The following is a 22,485-nucleotide window of genomic DNA, read 5'->3' as shown; positions in this document are numbered from 1 at the left end:
CGTCTGAATGCTGAGCCCTTGTGCTCGCGTCCGCCCTGGGCACCCTGCTACGATGCGTTACGTCGACGGCCACCGCTGTCAGAGCCACCGACAGATGGCCGGCGTTGCACCATGCTGGAGCAGGCTTCGAGAAAACACGATCCTAGTGCGGCCCGAAGCTTTTCGCCGTTGGATCCTCCAGCCAGATCGTTCACTGCACGCGCTACACATTGCAGCCGGCGTGCTAGGCGCTCGACTACAAGCGACTGCTCGTGACTAGACGGCACCCGCTACGACTGATCGCGCAGGTGTGTAGCCAGTTGGTGCCATTTCAGCACGGATCCTGTTAACCGCTGTTTGCTGGCCGGCGAGGGCATCCACGCAGTGAATTTCATGCGTCACAGGGCGCGATGGGCGGCTCGAAAGAACAAGGCTGATGCAGCGCGTTCCTGACGCAATCTCGCAGGCCACAGCCGTTATGAGACAGCTGCCAAAGGACGCTTGAAAGCCACCAGCCGCACACCAGCACGGATGTGGACCGCTGTGAAAGCGGTGGTTACTCGACAGTAGCATGGAGTGAGCACGCTGCACATGCGCGGCTAGCAACACACCTGTCCTCAGTCCAACCTCACCACCACCACCTCGCTCGCCCACAGCGCGGACTAAAGCAGCATCAACAGAAGAGACCCCGCAAAGAAGCGTTGCCGAGCCCTGTAACCCTGTCGTACCGATCCCTGCTCGCTCTTGCTGCGTGTGTCCCTGGAGCTCCCGTTGTGCTTCAGACCAATGATGGCGCCCAAATCTGCCTGTATGGACACCACGGATCATGCCTTGCTCGTCGGCGTTTTCTTTGCTAGGGCCCTGGTCGCCTGCAAGCAGCCCTCCATGTTCACGCACCGCTCACGGTCCTCCTCGAGAGGGCCCCCTGGTTCCCAGTGCACCTGATCCAGAGACCGTCGATTCGCCCGCTCCCGCTCCGTCTCTCTTTCACGTCCCGAGCTACTGTATCCCTGTGTCTTGGAGGCTTCCTAGCCCTCGACGTTAGTCACGCTTCTTGTCGTGTAACGACTTGCTTCTAGATCCTCTAAGGATATCATGTTTCCCTAAGAGTGACCTTAGTCCATGCGTGGTCCAACCCCAGTCCTCACACTTCTCAAAAGCTCGATTTATCCGGATCGTCCTTAGTAAAGTGCCGTCAAGCCTTTCCTGTCTGAATGATCTATTCCCCTCCCCCTGCTGCTTTCGCTCAAGCACCCTCCGACGGATTCTAATCCTACTTACAAAGGATTCCCCATCGCCGAATGCTTTCTGTCCATTCGAGCTAGCCAACTGCTTGTCACTACACACTGCCTCGTCATCAAGCATCCTTCTCTGGCTTCAGCCCTGATCAGATCAACCCAGTGTCTCCTTCAGCCCCACATCGAATCTGGATCTCGATCAGAACCTGTCTACATCAAGCTTTACCGACACATTCTCTAAAGGTTCCTAGCTGTGGGTCGTTACGTTGCTAAACTTTGCCACCTTCTGTACCTCTCACAAGTCATCGGTGGCCAAGGCTTGAAGCCTGGCGGTGCAACCAGGTGAGTTCCACTCTATCTGCAGAACCAGGCGCTGGTGATCGTTACCTTCTACTAAACTGGCGCAGCTACACAATCAGCACTACCCTCATTCTATAGTTTTCTTTTGCGAAAAGCGCCAATGGTTGACGGAAGCTTCATCGTTCCCCTGTCTCCTCCTACATCGCCACGCAATTCTGCGTACGGCACAATCACTGCCGAAACCGAGTGGCAGTCTTCCAACATAAGGGCAGAAGAGCACACCCCGCCACATTCGGACTGCGACATGACGGCCCTCCAGGTCGAGGAAGCCAGCAACGCATTTGATCTCAAGCGCCCATCAATTCGATCGCACAAGAGCTTTCCCTTCCTCCTCGACAGCAAATCACATCTCAGCAATGGCGCTAACTTACTTTCAACGGTAGACGAGATCGAGCCGCACGACTTGCATGCTGTGACTTTTGGCGGCTCGGCTCCTACCAGTCCGATCTCCAGGTTGACTCCACCTTCGACACACGATGGAACTACCGAGGAGAAGGCCGAGGACGAGGGCGACGACATCATTCTTGATGAGAAAGATGAGGCTGTTGACAGTGATGTCAACGAGGAGGACAAGCCTATGACAGCCGCTGAGATTCGAGCAGCCAAGCGCAAGATGAAGAGATTCAGACTTACGCACAACCAAACCCGATTCCTCATGAGCGAGTTCGCTCGTCAAGCCCACCCAGATGCCGCTCACCGAGAGCGTCTCTCGAGAGAGATCCCCGGTCTTAGCCCCCGACAGGTGCAAGTGTGGTTCCAGAACCGGTAAGCAGATCGACTGAGTAGCAGCAGCACGATGCTAATGACAGCGCAGGCGAGCGAAGCTCAAGCGTCTTACTAGCGACGATCGCGAACGCATGATGAGGTCTCGGGCTCTTCCAGATGACTTCGACATGGCACAAGCACTCCATGCTCCATTTGGCAACTCACACGGGCTTGGAACACCACTCGCTTCCCCAGCTGCGTTTGGTCAAGGTTTTCCGGAAGGTGCTATGATGCGACCCCTGAGCATCGACACACTACGACGAGCAACACTTGACTCTCACATGTCACCTACAGGCATCAGCCCTGCCTTTGGTGGATTCACATTCACACCACCACAGTCAGCAACCGACACACTCTCGCCCGTATCAGCACATGAGTCGCCCTTCGGCTTCCCTTCTGCACCGCTCGATACTAGTCCTAGGACATCGAACCCGTTCTCTGTTCCAGTCAGCACACCAACGTCGTACTCTTCTCAGCACAGCATTCCACGTCTTGCGTTGCACGCCGATCGCATTGGCAGATCTCGCGCTGAATCGCTAAACTCACCACTTCGAACAAGCATGAGCTACTCCCATAGCAACGACGGGATTCAAGCATCGATGGACTCCAACAGCCACTCTGATACTTCACGACCATTCTCGAGCTCAATAATGCCTTACGGCATTGGTTATTCATGTAGGTTCATCTCCCATGCAACCCTCAATTCAGAATTAATCAGTTCAGACACCCCTGTACCAGGCTTCCAAGCTTCTAGCTCGAACAGAATGCGTTCTCTCTCAAACGGTGTGCCCAGGCGTATCGAGTTGAGCACCCACTACACTCCAAGCCGCAGCGCATTGACTCCACAAACCGCTCAATTCCCATCGTACTCCAGCGCACCGCTCGCCACACCGGTCTCGTACGGCATGCCTCAATTGAGTGCACCGCACCATCTATCTATCTTCCCCAATTCGTATCTACGAAACGACTCTGCACACAACGACCACTACTCTTGCGTCAGCTCTTCCCTCAGAGATATGCTCGAGCACTCCGACCACGGAAATGATGACCACAACTATTGATCATCAACTTGTCTCACCAATCTGTTCGTATCCCGCGTTAAGCGTATTCTTGGGCGCATGAGCGGCAAAACTATCCACTGAAGCGACCAAAGGCATAGCGTTGCCCATGGTATCATGACTTTACGGCTATTCAGGCAGTCCACTTTGAATCACTACAAACACTTTTGTGGCCATTGTTTGGCCGTTCATACTTTCTCTTCTTCGACCAGCCTTAGATAGACCTCTTCTCCGTTCATGATTCTTCTGACATGTTCGGGCTTTCAACATGTTCATCACTTTCAACAGAAGCGAACGGCGCTTCTGGTATACCCTTCCTGTACGTATCTTGGTAACCAACTTTTCACTTTGCTTGGAGATACATTATGGGTGTCTATCTTCATGTACACAGCCTCCTTCTTGTTGATGGCCCTTGTACTTCCGTACTCGATACGCCACTTCCAATGCACCACAAACTATCAATGTTGAAAATCCATTATGACTACCGATCAATGCAAGACGCCTTACAATACCCCTCAACTATCACCCCACACGATACCCCGTATGATGATCATTGTCCAAATTGCTGCTTATTACAACTGTTCGTCAGGAATGACGTCCCGGCCTCCTCGATATGGACAGGGTGATGACAGCGCGTACCTGCACTAACGGTCTCACCTTACTCGCGCCGCTGTTTGTTCCTGCGGTTAGCCTACGGTCAGCCTACCACAGAGCAAGGGTGAAGGCCCAGCAAGGAACAAACCAGCACTTAGACAACGCGCGATGGCTTAGCTGCAAATCCTAGAGTACACATGATCCTCGCCTTCGAACGGTCTCGGTATCTAGCTTACAACCGGAGTCGTGCACCGGAGTTCTGCTTTAAGCAAAGTGGTCTGCTCTCACGATGGCCATATGTTTGTACAGCACCAGTGGCTAAAGACATAGTCACCTGCTCAAGTCGGCTCGATCTTGTCGGATCGTCGGTTCACCAACGATCCAACCGTTGTGTGCCTGCACACCTTGCCCGTTTCTATTCACCCACCCTAGGCGTCTCGATACCATAAGTCCGTAGCGTGCTTCGGGAGTGCTAGACTAACGCAGCTACAATCCGGACCATCACACCGCCACATCTGCAATTGCCAGTGCGCGAAAACTTGGGGATCAGCGATGTGCATTTGCGAACCCGCGATTAACAGATCACACGGCGAAGTAGAGCCTGTGTAGTGCAGAAGCTGGGGTCAGGCGTGATCGCCTGGCCTATCAAGGTACTTGGATTGGGGGGGAAGCTAAGGATAAGTTCACGATGCCGCAATTCTGGAGAAGTGAGAATAAGAATGCGAGCCCCAATCATGAAGAGTGAAAGGGCGCCCAGCCTCAATTTACCCTGAGCCCAAGATTTACTCTAGCACAGTTAGTTTACATCTGGTTCACACCCGCAGCGCCGTGCCCCTCTTGCACATGCACATTGCATGGTCAGAACGTGTGTTGTAGATGGCATGTAGCACCGCCCACGTTTTCCCCGCCAAATGGAGAAAGAGCAATCTGCAGCATCGGACGAAACCATGAATGGGCATCGGGGTATGTGGTGTTGTAACGCATGACTCGGTGCAAGGACCCACCATCCCATACCCATATCGCAGCTGTTACCATCCAGGCCCGAAGAAGCAATCATGGCAATTTAGCCACTGGGAGACCAAGCTTCATGCTTGCCCGTCGCAAAGCAAAGCGTGAGATTGATGCTGGCATTGCCCTCGGTTCCTGGAGCTAGAAGCCGAAATTAAGCAGGTCCGCTTGGCCGCTCCGTCTGGGGTAAAGTGTGGAGAAGCGATGCTGCAGGTGTTTATTGAGATGAGTGATCATGTGGAGGCGAGAGGCTCACTGGATGGAAGGAACGAGAGACGATCGAAGCCGTCGAACTTTCTGTATGGAACGATCCTCGCGTGGCTGCTTGTCAGACTGACCTGACAGCTGTACGATCTCGTGGTGTCAGGCTAGGAACGCATTGAACCTGACTGGGCGACCTGCTCGCTTGCCCCTTTCACAATGAGCTGATGTAGAACCGTGGTGCGCAATTGGTGGCATGTCGGTCTCAGCACTCGGATCAAAGATCCATAGAGCCGTGGTGTAAGTTTCGATAGTTTGATGATGTGGAGCTTGGTGTGCTTGTATCGCTTGCTAGTGTTACCTCATGGATCTATCCGCATCCAAGTATCGTTAGATGTACGTTCAATAACTCCGATGTCGCGGCGCGTAGAGCGGCGCAGGTTGTACGCACCGCCGTTGTTATGTTGCTCGCTTGGGTATTAAGGTACGTACCGAGATTCCCTGCTCTTGCGGCTGGTAAAAGGATTGTAGCCGCTTGCTAGGAATGCATCGAGGCTCTCCTCTTCGAGAGCCTGAATTCGTCCGGTTGGCACGGAATGTATCGTGAATGTGACGGACTCTGCATTACTGCGTTTGCGTCATTGTATACCCGCCATTGGCGCCCAACGCGTGCTTGAAATGAAAGTGTGGAGTAGCAGGAAATGAGAGGCAATGAAGATCCGGGGTTCGAACGGTCAGCCTTGTGCAATCTCGCACACGCGAACTTCGTACATGCGTGTTGGCGGAACAGAAAGAGACATCAGCCGGTCATCTTGCACCACCATCGTGAAGCCCTTTCGAGTCTTGTACAGCATAGACGTCCGGGAACTCTCTGTAACCTTACGCTTTCTGGCAGTCAAGTAACACGACCGGTAGGCATCGCTTTTTCGAATACGCGATTGGCAATAATTCTTCGGCCGTCGGCAATTGTTGCCTGCCTGTTCAAGAACGGACAGAGTGAATGCTATTGCGCTGAGGTTATTGGTGGAACCTGAGTACAGGACCTTACACTCACGTGTGGTCATGCGGTACTTCAAGCTCCTAGCTTGTGCACTTCACATGTCAATTGGGCTCCGAGCGCAGTGAACGGCGATGTCATGGAGATGATGCAGGCTCGATGCATCCTTGGAGGACGTGCCGAAGCGAAGACGAGATGGGAAGGAACTCATGCATACCGCAACACCTACGGCATTTGGCATGTCCAGCATCGCCTTATCTTCCCGCCTGGCCCCTATCATCACCCAGCAAGGTAAGCAGAGACAGCGCGCGACACGCACTCAGTCGATGTTGGGTTTGGCTTTCGACCTGCCTCTTTGCTCTATCGAACCGGGCGGTCGAAGGATCAAAAGGGCTGCGCGAGGCGCCTCTAGTGCCCGACGACATCATGCAACCTTGGAAGTTGTGCAGCTGCATGCTGTTGGATCCCGAGGCTGTGCCCAACACGGCAGCCGATCATCGTATAACGGCTGGCGCCATGAGCTTTTCTTGACTGCAGCAGTCTCTGCTCGTACAAGATGCGGAAGGCTGACGATGCTGAGCATTCGTATGCGTAGGGCCGAAGGGAGGGTAGACGGCGACGGCTAGAGGTGGAAAGTCTCCAGCCGTGGGTAACTCGGAGGACTCTGGCGAGATTCGCCTTCAAGGCCGACTTCAGGATGCGATGATTGAAGGTCGTGAAGAGATTGCGCTTGTAGCACCTGACAAACAACACGAAGACCAGCACAGCCTCATCGCAGCACTTGTGTTAACCTGCAGGTTGACGCTATCTCACCTCCTACCAGATCCGACGAAGAGGCCGCAGCTAGCGTGCGATGGGCGGTTCCTTCGCGAAGTCGCACTGAGGCTGGCACAAGGCATGTTGCTGTGCTTTTGTTCCTGGCGGTTCGCTGCATCACTTGTGTGCCTGGCGATGGAGTGCATTACACAGCAGTTTGGCTGCCAGTCAGTCTTGGTCATGTCGTGTCTCCAGCATCGATCTGCGGGCCGGTCTTACCCAATGGTACAGCATGAAGCACTTGCTCCACAGACGCAGTACCGTTGCTGTGCTACACTCGCAGTCCGGCAGCATTTGTCAGAATCACTTATATTTCAAAGTAGATGCAGAGGTTGTAAAGTTGAGAAGGCGTCAAGTTGAAAATCTAGAAGAGTTGGCATTGGTGTCACGACGCTAACCTATCGTCTACACAGCTCTGGGGGCCTGAACTATGTGTGCCACTGGACCGTCGCCTCAACTGCGACATGGAATCCACGTCCATGACAGTCAGTTTTTCCCGCTTGCCGATGAGACCGAGCGGATTTACCATCTTTGCTTTTCACGTAGCTTCTACCTCTCCTCATACCCAGTAGCACATCCCTTCCTCCGTTGCCACGACTTGTTGTCCTCTGCAAGGCGTAGGTCGAAGCTCCCACCTTCCCAGTTGCACTCGTGTCTTGAAGCAAACACTTGCCAACTTCATAACGTGGGGTGGACCCATTCTGCACTGTGGCGAATACAAATACATCTGGCTTTTGTTTTTGACCATCCTTCTTCAACCATCCCAGTCCCCACCTTTATCCAGCGCATCCAGGCTACCCTTCTTCAGCAGCTTCCTAGAAGCTTTATCCCCCGACAATTTCTTAGCGCTCACTCCAAAAGCCTGCGCAAACACGGGCAACAGGTGGTGCGAAGCACATACTTCCTTCTTCTGCTTAACACTCTCCTCTAGTTTCTCGCGAAGTAGAATCTCTAGTATCTTTCCAGTCGGAGTAGTCTTGAGGCGGCGAAGCATCTAAGCTTCATCGGCATCAAAGTAAGGCGCGCTCAGGTATAGGCTATCGGTTGTGCTGTTGAGTCGGTCCTCGGAGGATTTGTCTGAGTCGAACTTTTAGAGGTCGAAGATGAAGACGTGTAGCTTGTACGAGAGGAGTCTGTTTTCGCACAGCTTCTCGATGGTCGACATTTTTAGTCTCGTTCTGATGATATTTTGCAGGTGTCTCTGTTGGTGGGGGTGTGCTCGAGGGTAGTCGGTGAGTAATCGAAGAACAAGACTTGTGAGTTCAGAGCTGCGATATGACTGTCAGGAGTAGTAGGTAAGTATGAAGGATCTACTGTGTAAAAATATCGGATCAAACGTCTAATACTTACCCATTGGATAGCTCCTCGAATGTGTGAACGCCATTGTAGGCCATGGTTGAGATGGCACCGCCACAGAGGGACTCATTACGTGTGGCATTTAGGCAACAACACCACTCCAGGATAAGGCCAACGTCGAAAGAGTCAGACGCTCAGTCGAAGGTCACCGGTGTTCAGCATCCTCGAACCCGTTGACGATCTTGACTCACTGTGTGCATCTGTGCGCCTTCCAGAAACCCTCGAACGATTCCGAAAGTCAGCCCGCTTGCGCTAAACGGAGTTAAGGTGAAGAATGCTGATTGGCCGATGAATTGTAATTATCGACAACACGGCGTCATGCTGCATGAACTCGCAGCAATACGTCAACTGCTGGTAACGTCGTTCGATTGCAGCGAACGAACAGGTTCGAAGGAAGAAGAGTAGGTATTGTGCGCAGAACAGGGCGTGGATGGCAGCACAATGCCAACAGGACCCTTTGTCTGCCTCAAAGCCACCTCCTGGCGCTGATGAGACGGTGCGACAAGGCACAGAGCTGGAGGACCGTGCAATATTTGTTTGGACGCGGTTTCCACTCACCTGGTCGAAGTCTGCAGACTGACTGCACGCAGAGTGTTTGACAGCAAGACACTATTGCTTCACTTCGCCGTTCTTGGTGCAGACGTGGGGGATTGCTGGACGCGCAGCACGCCCCGGGAAAAAGAAATAACACGCCTTGGTGTGTCTAGTCCGTGCTGGCAAGGCCCACGTCAAGGTGTTGGGGCGAAGTGCAGCGTGCAGTGTGATGCTTGTGTGCTTGCGGCTCGCAGTGAGATGTGGTGAGGGGCCTGGCCCCACAATGGAGAAAAGAGCGAACAGACAAGACTGAGTTCACAGAATGGATCGCAGAAGCAGTGAGTCGCCGTGCATGACTGTCTGTGAATCAAGAGGACGCAGCGGATAGCAGGCAAGCCACTGTTGGTGGTGCACGAATCACATGCGGGTGTGGACTCCATGGGTCGGACTGCGGATGATCCCTGTGGCTCGCTAAGGCGAACTCAACTTGGGCGAACAATTTTCAAGAACGCCTTCCTCTCCCTTCACACCTCTTCATCGTGAAGACCTATACCACATCTCCGCAGCGGGCTCAGTGCATTTCCACGCGAGCCGCTTGCCGAATTCACAGACACGTCTGTTGAAATTCACCCGAGGAGTACCTGTCACGACTCTTTTCACTGCATCCAGTGAAAGCGCTCGGACAGCCTCCCCCGTCGCCCTTTCCCCAGGAGCCGACCCTTTTTCGCCCAACGCGACAGACCTTCTCTCTTCTGCACCCTCGAGTCGCGCGCCCGCCGACTCTTAATAGCAGAACGACCCCGCTTCGAATCTGAGATTCGTCCGGCACCCCGCGCCACTCTGAAAGCGACTGCGACCTCACCCGCACTCGCCCACCTCCCACCACCACTCCACCACCTACCGCCTCCAAGCCCCAGGTACTAATGAGTGCATCCGCTTCAAACGCGCAGAACCCACCGATCGCCGCTTCCTCGACCGCTACGCCCGCGAACAACTCCTCGTCTGGATCGTCCGCCAACGTGGCCGCTGGTTCGGCTCAGGCCACTGCCCGCAGCTCGTACGCCAACGCGACCAAGAAGATCTCTTCTCCTACGATCGCGTCCAGCGGCGCGCCCGCGGCAGTGGGAGCCCCGCAGAGCGCACAGCATGGCAAGAGCAGCTCCGTCTCCCCGGTGAACGGCAGCAGCATCACGCCCGCCGTGCCCACTATGCCCACCATCGTGAGTGGCGGACCTAACGGCGACCACAGCCGCAAGTCCTCTGTTCACATCAAGCAGACGCCCCCGACCTCTGGCGCGCCCTCTAACATCAAGTTTGGCTCGCTCGCCGGCTCGCCTGCGCCTGCACCCGCCATGCCTGTTGCTCAGGGCAGCAACCTGAACCCCCAGGCCCAGAACCCGCGTGTTGCTTCGCCTGCGCACTCGCCCTCGCCCATTCCCACGCCCATCTCAGGTGGACCCAAGCCAGACAGCCTGCCCACCCGCCCGAACTTGGTCTTTGGTGGCCAGGGCAGCGAGAGCACTGATAGCGTAAGTCTGCGCCCACGCGTGGTTGGCTTTCACCAACAGCACTGCACCAGTCATCTACAGTCAGAAGAAACTGCTAACGCAAAAATTGCAGAACCGCCCCGCTATGCCTGCTCAACCCAACGGTCCCCCTCACATGCGCCGCGAGTCGTCCCAGTCCTCACACAGCGGATTCCCAGTAAACGGTGGCCGCGGACGTGGTTTTCAGCCGCAGCAGTACAACCAGTCGCCGCAGCCCTACCGTGCTATGCCCAACCAGCCCATGGGAGGACGAGGAGGCATGGCCCCGGCTTTCACGCCCCAAGGTCTGCAGAACTCACCCTACCGCCAGAACCGCCCTAGCCCTTCGATGGCACCTGCTACTATGCACCAGCAGCAGCATTTTGCTAACCCTCAGGGACAACCCTTTTACCCAGGACAACAATACCCTCAGCCAGTTCGTATACCTTCTCATAATACTTCTAATATCTCCTCTGTTGCAGAGTCCAGCAAAGCGATGAATGTTTCAGCTGCAACTCGATCTTCTCAACTTTCTCAACCTCCGCATGTTCGTTCGACAAACCTGAAGGGGCTTGGATTCCAAGCACCTGACGACGAGTCGAATGCTTTCTTACAACCTCTCGACTTTTCTTCATTCACGACTCATGAACGCGAACAGTATCTAACGACATTGCAACAACAGAACATGTACGGTATGCCTCCTCAGGGTCTTGACCCATACAACAACTACTACGGCCAGCCAGCGTACGGACTGCAGCAGTCTATTCACTACCCTGGTGTTCCTAACAGCCCTGGCCGTGGTCATGGCTTCCCTCAGCAGATGCAAAACCCTTACTCGATGCCCGGCCCTTACGGCCAGCCTCCTCAGGGACAGAGCATGTCGCGCACTCCATCGCAGATGTCCGAGCGCCCGCCTTCTGCTGTTCCTCAGCCCTCAACTCCTGCGATGACCAACGTTAACCACCACGCACACACTCCTAGCGTCACATCCGCCAGCCCAGCACCAAGCTCGAGCGCTTTCGAGCGCCCGAAGAAGAAGAGCGCAGCCATTGTCATCAAGAATGCAGATGGAGAGGTTGTCGACTTCAACAAGCCCAAGGGAGCCGCCTCACCTGCACCCAATGCCGCGCCTGCAGCGCCTGCTCAGTCCAAGTCCCCTGCCATTGCCGCCACTCCTACGCCACCTCCTCGCGCTCCCAGTGCCACGGATGCCACTCGCACTGAGGAGGCACCTGTCAAGTCCGCCAGCGAGAAGAAGGCCGACTTTGTCAAGCAGTTCCAGGAGAAGCTCCGTCTTCAAGAGGAGGCTGACAAGAAAGCTAAGGATGATGCTGACAACGAAGCCAAGGCTGCCGCCGAAGCCGAGCAGAAGAAAAAGGATGATGCTAAGGTGGCTGAAGAGAAGGCCGCTCAAGATGCTAAAGCCAAGGAGGAGGCCGCCGCCAAAGAGGCCCAGGAGGCCAAGGAGGCTGAAGAGAAAGCTGCAAAGGAGGCCAAGGACAAGGAGGAGTCCGCCGCAGCTGCTAAGGCCTCTGAGGACGACGAAGCCGAGAAGAAGCGCAAGGAAGAGGAGGAGTTCGAGCGCATGGTCGCCGAGATGGAGGCAGAAGACGCGAGGCGCGAAGAGGAAGAGAAGCGCTTTGCGGAGGAGCAGGCGAAGAAGAAGGCGGAGGAGGCAGCTAAGGCTGGCGACAAGGTCAAGGCTCAAGAGGAGGCTCTGCGCAAAGCTGAGCGTGAAGCTGAAGCCGCTGAGCTTGCTCGCGAGAACGAGACGCCTGAGCAGAAGGCTGAGCGCGAGGCCAAGGATAAGGAGATGTTCGCTTCTCTGAAGAAGAACACCATGTTCGGTCCCGGAGCTACCGGTGAGGAGCCCAGCGAAGACTCCGCACCTCCTGCAGCGGCTCCTACTCCCGCACCTAAGCCAGCATCCGCCACGAAGCCTAAGCCGGCCGCTCTTAAGCTCGAAACCAACAAGCCTGTCGAGCCTGCTCAGCCCACCGCTGGTATGGAGTCTCTCAAGACTGCTCGCTTCATCCAGATCCGTAACGAAGCTATCAATTACCCTGAGGGCATCCAGTCTCCTAATCCTGCATTGAACCAGGGTTCCAAGAGTAAGGGTCGCCAGTACGACAAGGACTTCTTGCTTCAATTCCAGGAAGTTTTCAAGGAGAAGCCGTCAGTCGATTGGGATCTCAAGCTCAAGGAGACCGTTGGTGATGGCTCCGACTCTGCTCGTACTCCCTCTGTCCGTGGCAGCGCCGTTGGCCGTGCTCCTTCAGGTCGCTCTGGCCTAGGTGGTCCTGGTGGCATGGGTAACTTCGGTCAGGGAGGTGCTTTTGGTGGCTCACGCACTTTGCCTCCTGGCACAACCTCGGAACAGCGCTTCCAGCAGGCCTCTGGCCGTGGTCCTGGTACAATGACCAACCCTTTGGCACCTTTCGTACAAGGTGGCAGCCAGCGTGGCGGTTTCCCTATGGCACCTGGCATGTCCCGTTCATCTTCTTTCCAGCCAGGACCCGGCTCTCCCCGTGTTGGCTCGCAGGGTGGTCGTGGTGATCGCAGCCGCCGTGGTGGTGGTGGCCAGAAGGGTCACCAGGCAGACACTAAGACTATGCCTCTTACTGCCGGTAAGGAGATCAAGGACCTCGACAAGACATCCAGTGGATGGAAGCCTCACGGATCCGAGAAGCAGGTTGTCACCGGCCACATGGCTCCTGATATGGTCCAGCGCAAGGTCAAGGCTGCTCTCAACAAGATGACGCCCGAGAAGTTCGACAAGATCTCAGACCAGATTCTCGAGATTGCTGCACAGTCTAAGGACGAGACTGACGGTCGCACTCTTCGCCAGGTCATTCAGCTTACCTTCGAGAAGGCTTGTGATGAAGCTCACTGGTCTTCCATGTACGCCAAGTTCTGCTACAAGATGTTGAACACTATGAGCCACGACATCAAGGATGAGAACGTCCGCGACAAGCAGGGCAACCCTGTCGTTGGTGGTGCTCTTTTCCGCAAGTACCTTCTGAACCGCTGTCAGGAAGAGTTCGAGCGTGGTTGGGAAGTCAATCTCCCCGAGGCACCCGAGGAGGGCAAGGAAGCCACCATGCTTTCGGACGAGTACTACATTGCCGCTGCCGCCAAGCGCAAGGGTCTCGGTCTTATCCAGTTCATTGGTGAGCTTTACAAGCTGGGCATGTTGACTCTGCGTATCATGCACGAGTGTGTCCTCAAGCTTTTGGACTTCGAAGGCCTGCCTGATGAGTCTGCCATTGAGAGCTTGGTCAAGCTCCTGCGCACCGTCGGTGCTACCATGGAGTCTGCCGAGGCTGGCCCCAAGATGATCAATATGTACTTCGAACGTGTTGAGAAGGTCATGAACATGGAAGGCCTCCCATCTCGTCTGCAGTTCATGTTGCTCGACACAATCGATCTTCGCAAGGCCGGCTGGAAGTCTAAGGACAACCTCAAGGGTCCCAAGACCATTGCCGAGATTCACCAAGAAGCCGTCGCCGCACAGCAAGCCGCTGAGATGGAGCGATCTCGCTCCCAGCGTGGCGGAGGTGGTGGTCGTCTCCCAATGGGCCGCGGCGACGCGCGCTCATTCTCTGGCGGTAATATGATGCCTCCTCCGGATAACGGCGGCCGTGTACAGATGGACGATCTTCGCAAGCTCTCGAAGGGTGCATCTGCCCGCGGACTTAACAACGCTGGTTCGCTCGGTCCCTCTATGCTGGGTAGCCGCAGCGGCAGTGGCCGTCGTGGCCTCGGACCCGGTATGATGGGCCGTGGTGGCGATGAGTCTGGTAACTCATCCCGCACTGGCACTCCTGTCCAAAAGGAGAAGTCAACCGCACATGCAAATGCTTTCGAGTAAGTCACAATTGTGAAGATGAGCGATCAGCACATGCTAACATTTTCACAGTGCGTTAGCAGCCCTTGAAGCCGAAGACAACGCTGGCGAGGTCAGCTCCCCACCACCAGCTGCCGCCGAGACGGAATCCAAGCCGTCCGAGTGATTACCTTCTACTTCGTTCCAGCGCGTGGCGGTCATACCCATAGACAGCACCACACGCGGTAATCTAATCGCTTGTTTCGTTGCATAGACAGGGGCATTTTCTGCGCGCATTGTACTGCATTTCGCATCAAAACTAGCGGGGTCAAAAGTTCTTTGTTGTCGATTCACAGGTCTCGAGAGGATGGTGATGTTTTGACCATCTTTCGGCCTGTATCATGAGCGGGTACAATACCATGACGGCGTTCCGGATTTACTGAAGTAGCCGACCACGCCGACCGCTTCCCTGCGTCTCGGATGGTATCTTTTGGCTCCTGGTTCTAGTACCCTTTTCTCGCTCTTCGTTCCTGCACATTTTTGTCTTTAGCTGCGAGTGGTGGATGATCTATAACGCATCATTCACGTTCAATTCCTTCCTAGCCGCGGTGGTTTGACGCACGCTGATGGGGGAGACATTCAGCACGGATTTGCTTCGGCATAACCGTAGGAACATGCACATGATGGGAGGATTTATGAGAGATGGCAGATTTTTTCGTGTGCATGGCTCGATCTAATTCAGAATGAATCGATAACTTCATGTGCTGTGCCCTTCACATCTTCTTGCGTGACTTCCACTCCATCGTCAGGTGTCGAATCAATGAACATCACAATGTGTCCTTTGAGGAGCCCGTCCTGCGTGGGGCTCATCCTCGTCAATGATGTGATAAACACGAAGATCGACCTGCAAGCCGACGCGGCTCTCAGCCTGTGAGAGCCGTTGAACATCGATGATCACCGTTTATCTGGCCGGGTGAGGGGGTTGCGACAAGGATGTGTACCTGGCGACGTCATACAGGGCGGAGAAACCATATATAGCAGTAACAACTGCATTCGATCTCACTCACCACACATAACCTCAACAAACGACTCGGACCAATTCCATCAATCGCCAATCATCAACATGGCCGAGCAGAACCAGCAGCAGCAGCAGTCAAAGGGTATGCAAGTTCCTTGATGAAGTAATCCACATAGCAGCTACGCTGTTCGAAGCAATGGAGCAGGATTGGCGGCTGCTCACTGGTTTTCAGAACTCCAAAGATCTTAGCTGATAATGCTACAGGCTTTTTCGGAACCGCAACCAGTGGCCTCGGTACGTCTTTTTGCTTTCACGATTTCTCAACAACATACACTTCAACATCACCTCTACGGCCCAACACGAACATCGCTCTCATATATCCCAACATGCATACTGACTAACACCAGGCAACACCCTAGGCGCCGCAACGAACACCCTCGGCAAGGGCGTCGGAGCTGTCACAGATGCGACCGGCAACGTCGTTACCGCTACAGGAAAGGGTGTTGGCGACACCGTCACTGGACTCACACAGGGTCTCGGAGACACTACCAAGGGTAAGCCGACGAGACTTCGATGAGAATAAAAAGACACTGACCGTTTGGTAGCTGGCGGAAACTTCGTCAAGGATACAAGCAGGAGCGGAACAGACACCATCGGTCTTACTGAGGCCGAGAAGAAGGAGCAGGCTAAGCAGTAGGGTTTTGGATATAGCGTGGGGCGAAAGAGCAACAAGAATGTCAAGGGACAACTGCTTGGAGCTATGAGATTATGGCAGATCAGAGTTATCGGAGGAATGAAGAATAATCACGACAATCGTCTATGCCGCCGATTGAACATGCTCATCGCGACACAGCTTTCGATGTTGCTGTAAGTTGTGCTGCTCGGAAGTATGCTTCGTACATGAGACCTTTATTGATGAGTGTAATCCTGCACGGTCAGACTCCATATGAGCTGAGCCTGCTGAACACTCATCAAAAGCTGAACGCCCCAGTCCAACACATGCCAAGCACTTTCCTCCTGAGAATCGTCCGCTTGCCAAGAAAATGCCAGCAGTTTATTTTTCAGCTTCGCACGGAGTTGCTTCGACACGGTAGAGATCGTCCAGGAGTCTTTGGTACACTTCGCAGAGATCGACAGCGTAAAACGCAGATATAAGTACGATGGATGACTGGAATCGATAACTGTCCGCTGGACATAAGGGTATCTCGCAATCAACGCTTGATGGCGCCTTGTGCAGAACATGAAAAATCATGAACAGCATAAACAAACAAGACCCCAAAGTAACACAAACACCAACGCTATGCAAGCACAGAATCCAATCACTGAGGAGCCTGCTCCAAGGCACATCTCCGCCAGTAACAATCGATTACCCCGTAACTCGCCTGATCCACAGCGCTGAACCGGAGTTGGGATCGTCCTTTTCCCTCTTACGCAAAGCACGATGCAGCTTCAGGCCAATGTCGTGCCCCTCAATCTTGATCTCCGCCAGCTCGTCTTCGAGCGCCTTCTTCTTTTGCTCCATCAACCTTGCGGTCTTGAAGTCTGTCAACATGGGGTTTGAAGGCGCAGCAGAGTTCAAATCCTTAAGCACTCGGTACACGTTCGAGCGACGAACGCGCAAGTCCTCCACCTGAGACTCAAGAAAAGATACGTGGTCGTTTGCAGACAGAGTCGTGGGGGGTTGCGGCAGTGCCTTCTGCGTACCTGTGGTTGACGTTGAGATCGTAGAGTCTGGACGCGGCGAAGTTGGAATAGCAAGAGCCGCCGTACGAGTCTTTGTGCCGACTGGAGATCTAGCAGCAGGGACCGGTTTGCGAGCAGGCGGTGTATCTGGGATCTTGTCTGCCTGAGGAACAGGACGGCGGCGATTCAGAACCGAGGAAGCAGCTGACGCAGGCTCTGTCGCCACCCTGGCTTTTGCGACATTATTCAGAGCTGGCATTGGCTGCGGTGGGGACGGCGGTGGTGAATGCTGGTATGTGGTCGTGCTATTGTAGGTTGTCCATGAGAAGCGACTGTGCGAAGCTTCCTTGTCCTTCTCTGGTGTTTGCTCGACCGGTTTGTTCCACACCGTGCTCTGCTTTGGCGTGAGATTGCGCTCCCATGACTCTGTGTCAGAGGCTTCGCTTTGATTGTCAGCAGTCGCAAATGAAGATGGCGACTGCTCCTCATTTGTTGGGGTGACGGGGCTGGGATAAGAGTATGGGTTTGTGATTCCAAGGCCGTGGCTCTGAGGAGTGGTGGGCGAAGTCAAACCGTAAGTGGGTGATTTCCTGTCAACTTTGAGGGGAACGATAGGCTTGATGAACTCGTTATGCGCGTCAGAGATGTTTGGATTATCTGCGACAGGGCGAGCGTCAGCTGCCATTGCAACGCGGTTAGTGATTGTCGCAACAACGTTTGACATGTCCAGACCAAGCCCCTCCACTTTTCGAGTAGATGGGTTTCTTGAAAACTGTAGCGATTGGTTCGTGGTTTCGTCCTTAAGAGGTCGCGCGATTTCTGCTCGGCCTGTTGCGCGGCTCCACGGCTCGGGGGCTTGTGTAGGTTCAGTCGGCGGAGGCTTCGTACCAAATCGTCCGACGCGATCTGTGAAGCTTGTGTTCTTCTTTTTGCTTTCCGGTCCTGATACCGATACTTGGTAGCCCATTGGCCGCAAGTTCTCTTTCGCGTACACGAGTGGGTTCACCGAGCCGGCCCTGCCTGCGTTGCTCGACGTCGGCTCGCCAGAGTATTCGTCCCATCTCACTTTGCTGTTAGGGGCGACTTTGCCTCCCCAAAACTTCTGCGAAGAAGACTTGACTTCACCGGTTTGCACTGCGACTGATGCTTTGCGCAACACAGGTATGTTGCTGTTCGCACGTGTTGCACCACGATTCTCGTCCATTGGTGACACGTCGCGCATCGAGCGATATCTTCGAGGCAAGCTGGAGTTGTGTTGCTGCTCCGGTTCCGGTGAGCTTGGTGGTGATATTTCTTCGTATGCAGAAGGTGGTGTTGCTGCGGAATTCTCGTAGTAGTAGGATAGATCGTTTGAAGGTCGAGAATAGACCGAAGAGACAGTAGGGATGTTGGATACTCTCGAGTCCTGCGAGGAAGAATGACTGCAGACGGTGAGTGGACAGTTATGGCATGTCGCAGAATATGAGTTCTCGTGACTTACTGGTGCTGTGTAGAGGGTGCATTGAGTCGATAATTTAGATCGGCGACATTAGGATTTCGCATAAGCTGCTCTTCGTCGTAGGTTGTTTCAAGAAGCACAGGGTGGCCTATCTGCGTAGGCCTCTCCTTCTCGCGCCCATGACCCTGGAATCGTTTCCACATGGTGAGTGCCTGCATGAAACAAACATTAGCGCCATTCCGAACCATATAAACTGCCAGTCCCCGTACCACGAGCGGGTATGTCAGAACATCACGTTAAGCATCAGGGTCCTTGAACGGGTCGTCCTCCTTCTTCGCGGTAGCAGCCCTTGAGGGGGGCACAGTAGCGGTCCTCTGGGGAGGTGCGGTAGCGGTTTTCTGAAGAGGTGCAGTAGCGGTCTCCTGGGGAGGTGCAGTAGCGGTCCTCTGGGGAGGTGCAGTAGCGGTCTCCTGGGGAGGTACAGTAGCGGTCCTCTGGGGAGGTGCAGTGGCGGTCTTCTGGAGAGGTACAGTAGCGGTCTTCTGGAGAGGTGCAGTAGCGGTCTCCTGGGGAGGTACAGTAGCAGTCCTCTGGAGAGGTGCAGTAGCGGTCTTCTGGGGAGGTACAGTAGCAGTCCTCTGAGGAGGTACAGTAGCGGTCTTCTGGAGAGGTGCAGTACCGGTCTCCTGGGGAGGTACAGTAGCAGTCCTCTGAGGAGGTACAGTAGCGGTCCTCTGGGGAGGTACAGTAGCGGTCCTCTGGGGAAGTGCAGTAGCAGTCCTCTGGGGAAGTGCAGGAGCGGGCGGATTTTTCTTTTCGGCATCGGACGATGACACCGAAGTTGTTGACGAAGTGGCCGATGACTTCGCAGCTGGAGATTCTATGGCAGCCCTCTGTAGGGGCGCTGGAGGTTCCGTGGGTGCTCTTTCGGCTGGAGTGGGTTTGTCGGTGACTGCTCTCATCACTGGAGCAGGAGGTGGCTCGGTGATCGCTCGTGTGACTGGAGCTGGCTCCGGCTCTGGCTCGACGGCCTTCTTCTCCGTGTGCACCTGTTTATTTGCACTGTAGTGGTTGTCGTAGCGGAGGCGACGGCGCGCAGGTTTGGAGTATTTACGATGTTTGTCTGTACGGCAGAGGCAAACAATGGCGTGTATGGCTGCACCGAGCGGGCCGGCTAGGGGCAGGAAGAACCAGGCTGCGAGGTTGAATCCGATTGTCTGCCATGAGGCGCCGTCGAGGTAGAGAGCAAACCACGGCATGAAGATGGCCAGAATGATGAGCCCAAAGGTCACGCGCTGCCTTGGCCTTGGTACGTCAATGGGTTCCTGCGTCGAAGCCATGCTGGATGTCGATAGTGGGGTGCAGTGTGCGGTAAGAGTTGTGCGACTTGGTAGTGTCTTTGACGGGAGATCCAGGTGACCAATACGCAGGCAGATGCGTGAACGAGTGGAAAAGTTGCTGCAGGTAGGGATGTTCAAGGATGAAGGTGGTACCAGCCCGGATGTTGGAGATGATGGGTGTAGAGAGAACGAGATCGAGATACGTACCGATTAGCCAAAATTACTGAGGAAGGTGTGGTGAGGCTGCTGTTTGTTGCTGTTGTTGTTGTTGGTGTATATAAGAAGGCGCGCCGGATGTCAACAGAAGAAGGTGTCGAGGTCAGCAAGCACGAGACTCGCAAGTGAACGTGGAGGACAGCCTGAAAGAGAAAGCCGCCTCGGTCGTTGGTTGCGCTGGGTTGGGAGGCGCAGCTCAGCTGTCAAGTCAACGGCGCAGGTGTTGCTCGTTGGTTGTCGCTGCTTCACCTTTGCACAACCGCGCCTGCCGTGGTTCGGCAGCGTGAATCAAAAGTTTCGACCGTCCTGGTGTAGACACGCAGCTGGCGAGTGAGAGCCAACCGAGGAGGCCGAAATGAATCCCTCTCCCGCGTTTCAGATGAAATAGCTGTGTTTCAGGTGTCGCGCCATGCGCAATTGTGGATCATGGCCACTGGACCCTGTGTGCGCGCGTGCTTGCGAGCAGGTGCGGTGAAGCTGAGCGAATGTGTTGTCTACAAAGGGAGGAGGATGAGTGACGCTCAAGGCGTGCTGTACAGTCAACTCGCAGGAATGTCTGCTGTCAGCTGCCACAATAGGGCTAAGCATGTACATCATCCCCATCGCTTCTTTGCATCAAATAAGGTAGCGAATGTTGCCAGACATCCGTTCAATACCGAATCCTCAAAATGAAAAGACATTCGAAGGATTGGTGTCACTGCCCCACGACTGTGGCGGCCTACGACGTTGTACGAGTCAGGGCACAGCTCGAGCTGTCAGCACCGGGGTTGCATCATACGCTGAGATGATTTCCCCTCCAAAGCTCCATGAAACCCACCATCACAACACTACGTCCAACACCATCCCTTGATCACACCGCCACACCCACTATCGATTGAACATGACCGAAGGTAGGAAAGTGCAGTATTCTAGCTAGTTGAGGCTAATATCTCGCAGCAACTATCGAGCCACCGGCAGCATATGCGTAAGCAGACCGAACCTCCGCAATTCACTTGAAGTACGGCTCTGACCATGTGGAACTAGATCCTCGCCAGTGACACCCATCAACCTCATTCTCCTCTCCCTGTTCGTCTTCATCGTTTACCTCCGCCTTAAGCCTTCCAAACCGCAGACCTTACCGCGCGCTCCACCGCCGACCGTCTTCCGGACATTTACCCCACCGGAGCTGTTTCCCTACAACGGCCAGAATGGCATGCCGGTGTACCTTGCGGTGCGCGGCCGTATCTTCGACGTGACATCTGGACGCAACTTCTACGGTCCGGGTGGTCCGTATGCAAACTTCGCTGGCCGCGACGCAAGTCGAGGACTTGCGTGCGGTAGCTTTGACGAGGACATGCTGACCAAGGATCTTGACGGACCTCTGGACACCCTCAAGGATTTGGATGAGGAGCAGATGGAGGCCATGCGCGGGTGGGAAGAGAGGTTCAGCGAGAAGTATCTCATTGTGGGCAAGCTTGTGGCTGTCGGCAGCCCAGAGGCTGAGGCTGCTAAGGCGCAAGAATGAGCAAACGGACAAGCACTGAAGAGATACGAAGCAACGGCCTGAAAGGTAGCTAGAAGCATGCAAAATCATTTAAGGGAAGGCAGCCCAGCCCATAGGTGGTGCTGATAAAATGGAGAACACGTCATAAAGGGCTTCCGGCTGAAGAACACCCTCCATCGACATTGGGTTCGACGCATTCCTGGAGGCTTCAAGTCCTTGGATCTCTTGCGTCATATCGCGGCGTAAGCGTAGATATGAGGACACAGATTGCATAGCTTCCGTTGATGAGCTTGTTCTTTCACGCACAAGTCGTCAGAGCGCTACTACATTAAGTCCTCGTTCTTCTTACAGTCCTTATTTGCATGTACGTTGTAGTTGTGAGCACTGCGTATGTCCAGGGCCCACCATCACGATGCGTTCTGCTTCGACTAGCGCGCCTGCCTTTCGTGTCAGCGAGCTTTCACCTTACTACCAGAGCTCACCCTTCCACCTCCCACATCGTTCTTGTTGTAATGTTGTACAGTCACTTTGCCATCACTGCAGCACTCACCATGTCACCAGCCATTACTTCGCCAGCAACCGCCTCGTCAGCGCCTATCGATAATACTGCGCTGAAACCCACCGATGCCGGCGTCAAGAAGCCCGCAAAGAAGCAGAAGGCGAAGCAAACCGGTTTCAAGAAGAACCAGAAGGCGAAGCTGGCTCTGCAGAGGATGCACGTGTTCTGTGAGTGACTGCCTCCAGTCTGGGCGAGCTAAACATCTGCAGACAAGAGTTTGTATGCGAGTTGCTCGAGAAGAGGTTCTTGCTAATGCTGGTGAACAGTCAAAGCTCACCGTAGTGACGACGAGTACAAGGATATGACTTTTCCCGAGCAGCAGAAGGTGTTGGGGAAGCTTGTATGTGCTTCGCGCGCAGTGGAGAGAAGGTTAGGGATGCAACTGACGGATTTGTACAGTGGAAGGCTTCGCCGGAGAACCCTAGGAACAACGCCTAGACCTACGCCGGACTCGGGTATTGACTACAATCTTCGCAGGTCAGACACGAAT

At 54.6% G+C, this 22,485-nt stretch overlaps 7 protein-coding genes across 7 annotated transcripts; 5 read left to right on the top strand and 2 right to left on the bottom strand.

Moving 5' to 3' along the window:
* The first annotated feature begins 1,478 nt into the window (after positions 1-1,478).
* Positions 1,479-3,584, top strand: BU25DRAFT_9407 (homeobox-domain-containing protein). Its single transcript, XM_033700241.1, has 4 exons — positions 1,479-1,559; positions 1,625-2,342; positions 2,392-3,017; positions 3,066-3,584. Exons 2-4 carry the CDS (start codon positions 1,678-1,680, stop codon positions 3,401-3,403), a joined length of 1,629 nt encoding a protein of 542 aa, XP_033567806.1. The 5' UTR covers positions 1,479-1,559; positions 1,625-1,677; the 3' UTR covers positions 3,404-3,584.
* A 6,004-nt stretch (positions 3,585-9,588) lies between these two features.
* On the top strand, positions 9,589-14,651 carry BU25DRAFT_9338 (uncharacterized protein). Its single transcript, XM_033700240.1, has 4 exons — positions 9,589-10,435; positions 10,527-10,868; positions 11,115-14,299; positions 14,352-14,651. Exons 1-4 carry the CDS (start codon positions 9,830-9,832, stop codon positions 14,443-14,445), a joined length of 4,227 nt encoding a protein of 1,408 aa, XP_033567805.1. The 5' UTR covers positions 9,589-9,829; the 3' UTR covers positions 14,446-14,651.
* A 683-nt stretch (positions 14,652-15,334) lies between these two features.
* On the top strand, positions 15,335-16,099 carry BU25DRAFT_405475 (uncharacterized protein). The gene is made up of 4 exons (XM_033699797.1): positions 15,335-15,418; positions 15,541-15,570; positions 15,684-15,830; positions 15,882-16,099. Exons 1-4 carry the CDS (start codon positions 15,382-15,384, stop codon positions 15,971-15,973), a joined length of 306 nt encoding a protein of 101 aa, XP_033567804.1. The 5' UTR covers positions 15,335-15,381; the 3' UTR covers positions 15,974-16,099.
* A 543-nt stretch (positions 16,100-16,642) lies between these two features.
* On the bottom strand, positions 16,643-18,600 carry BU25DRAFT_453357 (uncharacterized protein; the record flags this gene model as incomplete). The annotated part of the gene is made up of 2 exons (XM_033700088.1): positions 16,643-18,380; positions 18,440-18,600. 2 exons carry the CDS (start codon positions 18,598-18,600, stop codon positions 16,643-16,645), a joined length of 1,899 nt encoding a protein of 632 aa, XP_033567803.1.
* A 93-nt stretch (positions 18,601-18,693) lies between these two features.
* BU25DRAFT_486668 (uncharacterized protein) lies at positions 18,694-19,979 on the bottom strand (the record flags this gene model as incomplete). The annotated part of the gene is made up of 1 exon (XM_033700178.1): positions 18,694-19,979. The coding sequence occupies exon 1, from the start codon at positions 19,735-19,737 to the stop codon at positions 18,694-18,696; it is 1,044 nt and encodes a 347-aa protein (XP_033567802.1). The 5' UTR covers positions 19,738-19,979.
* A 750-nt stretch (positions 19,980-20,729) lies between these two features.
* On the top strand, positions 20,730-21,628 carry BU25DRAFT_9211 (cytochrome b5). Its single transcript, XM_033700239.1, has 3 exons — positions 20,730-20,843; positions 20,890-20,917; positions 20,977-21,628. The coding sequence occupies exons 1-3, from the start codon at positions 20,834-20,836 to the stop codon at positions 21,455-21,457; spliced, it is 519 nt and encodes a 172-aa protein (XP_033567801.1). The 5' UTR covers positions 20,730-20,833; the 3' UTR covers positions 21,458-21,628.
* A 359-nt stretch (positions 21,629-21,987) lies between these two features.
* Positions 21,988-22,433, top strand: BU25DRAFT_453354 (uncharacterized protein; the record flags this gene model as incomplete). The annotated part of the gene is made up of 4 exons (XM_033700087.1): positions 21,988-22,162; positions 22,205-22,210; positions 22,262-22,335; positions 22,395-22,433. The coding sequence occupies 4 exons, from the start codon at positions 21,988-21,990 to the stop codon at positions 22,431-22,433; spliced, it is 294 nt and encodes a 97-aa protein (XP_033567800.1).
* Positions 22,434-22,485: the final 52 nt, after the last annotated feature.

This window comes from Macroventuria anomochaeta, assembly GCF_010093625.1.
Source record: "Macroventuria anomochaeta strain CBS 525.71 unplaced genomic scaffold BU25scaffold_1, whole genome shotgun sequence".
Taxonomy (NCBI): Eukaryota; Fungi; Ascomycota; class Dothideomycetes; order Pleosporales; family Didymellaceae; genus Macroventuria; species Macroventuria anomochaeta.
Note: the sequence above shows the minus strand (reverse complement) of the source record. Positions and strands in the feature narration are given on the sequence as shown.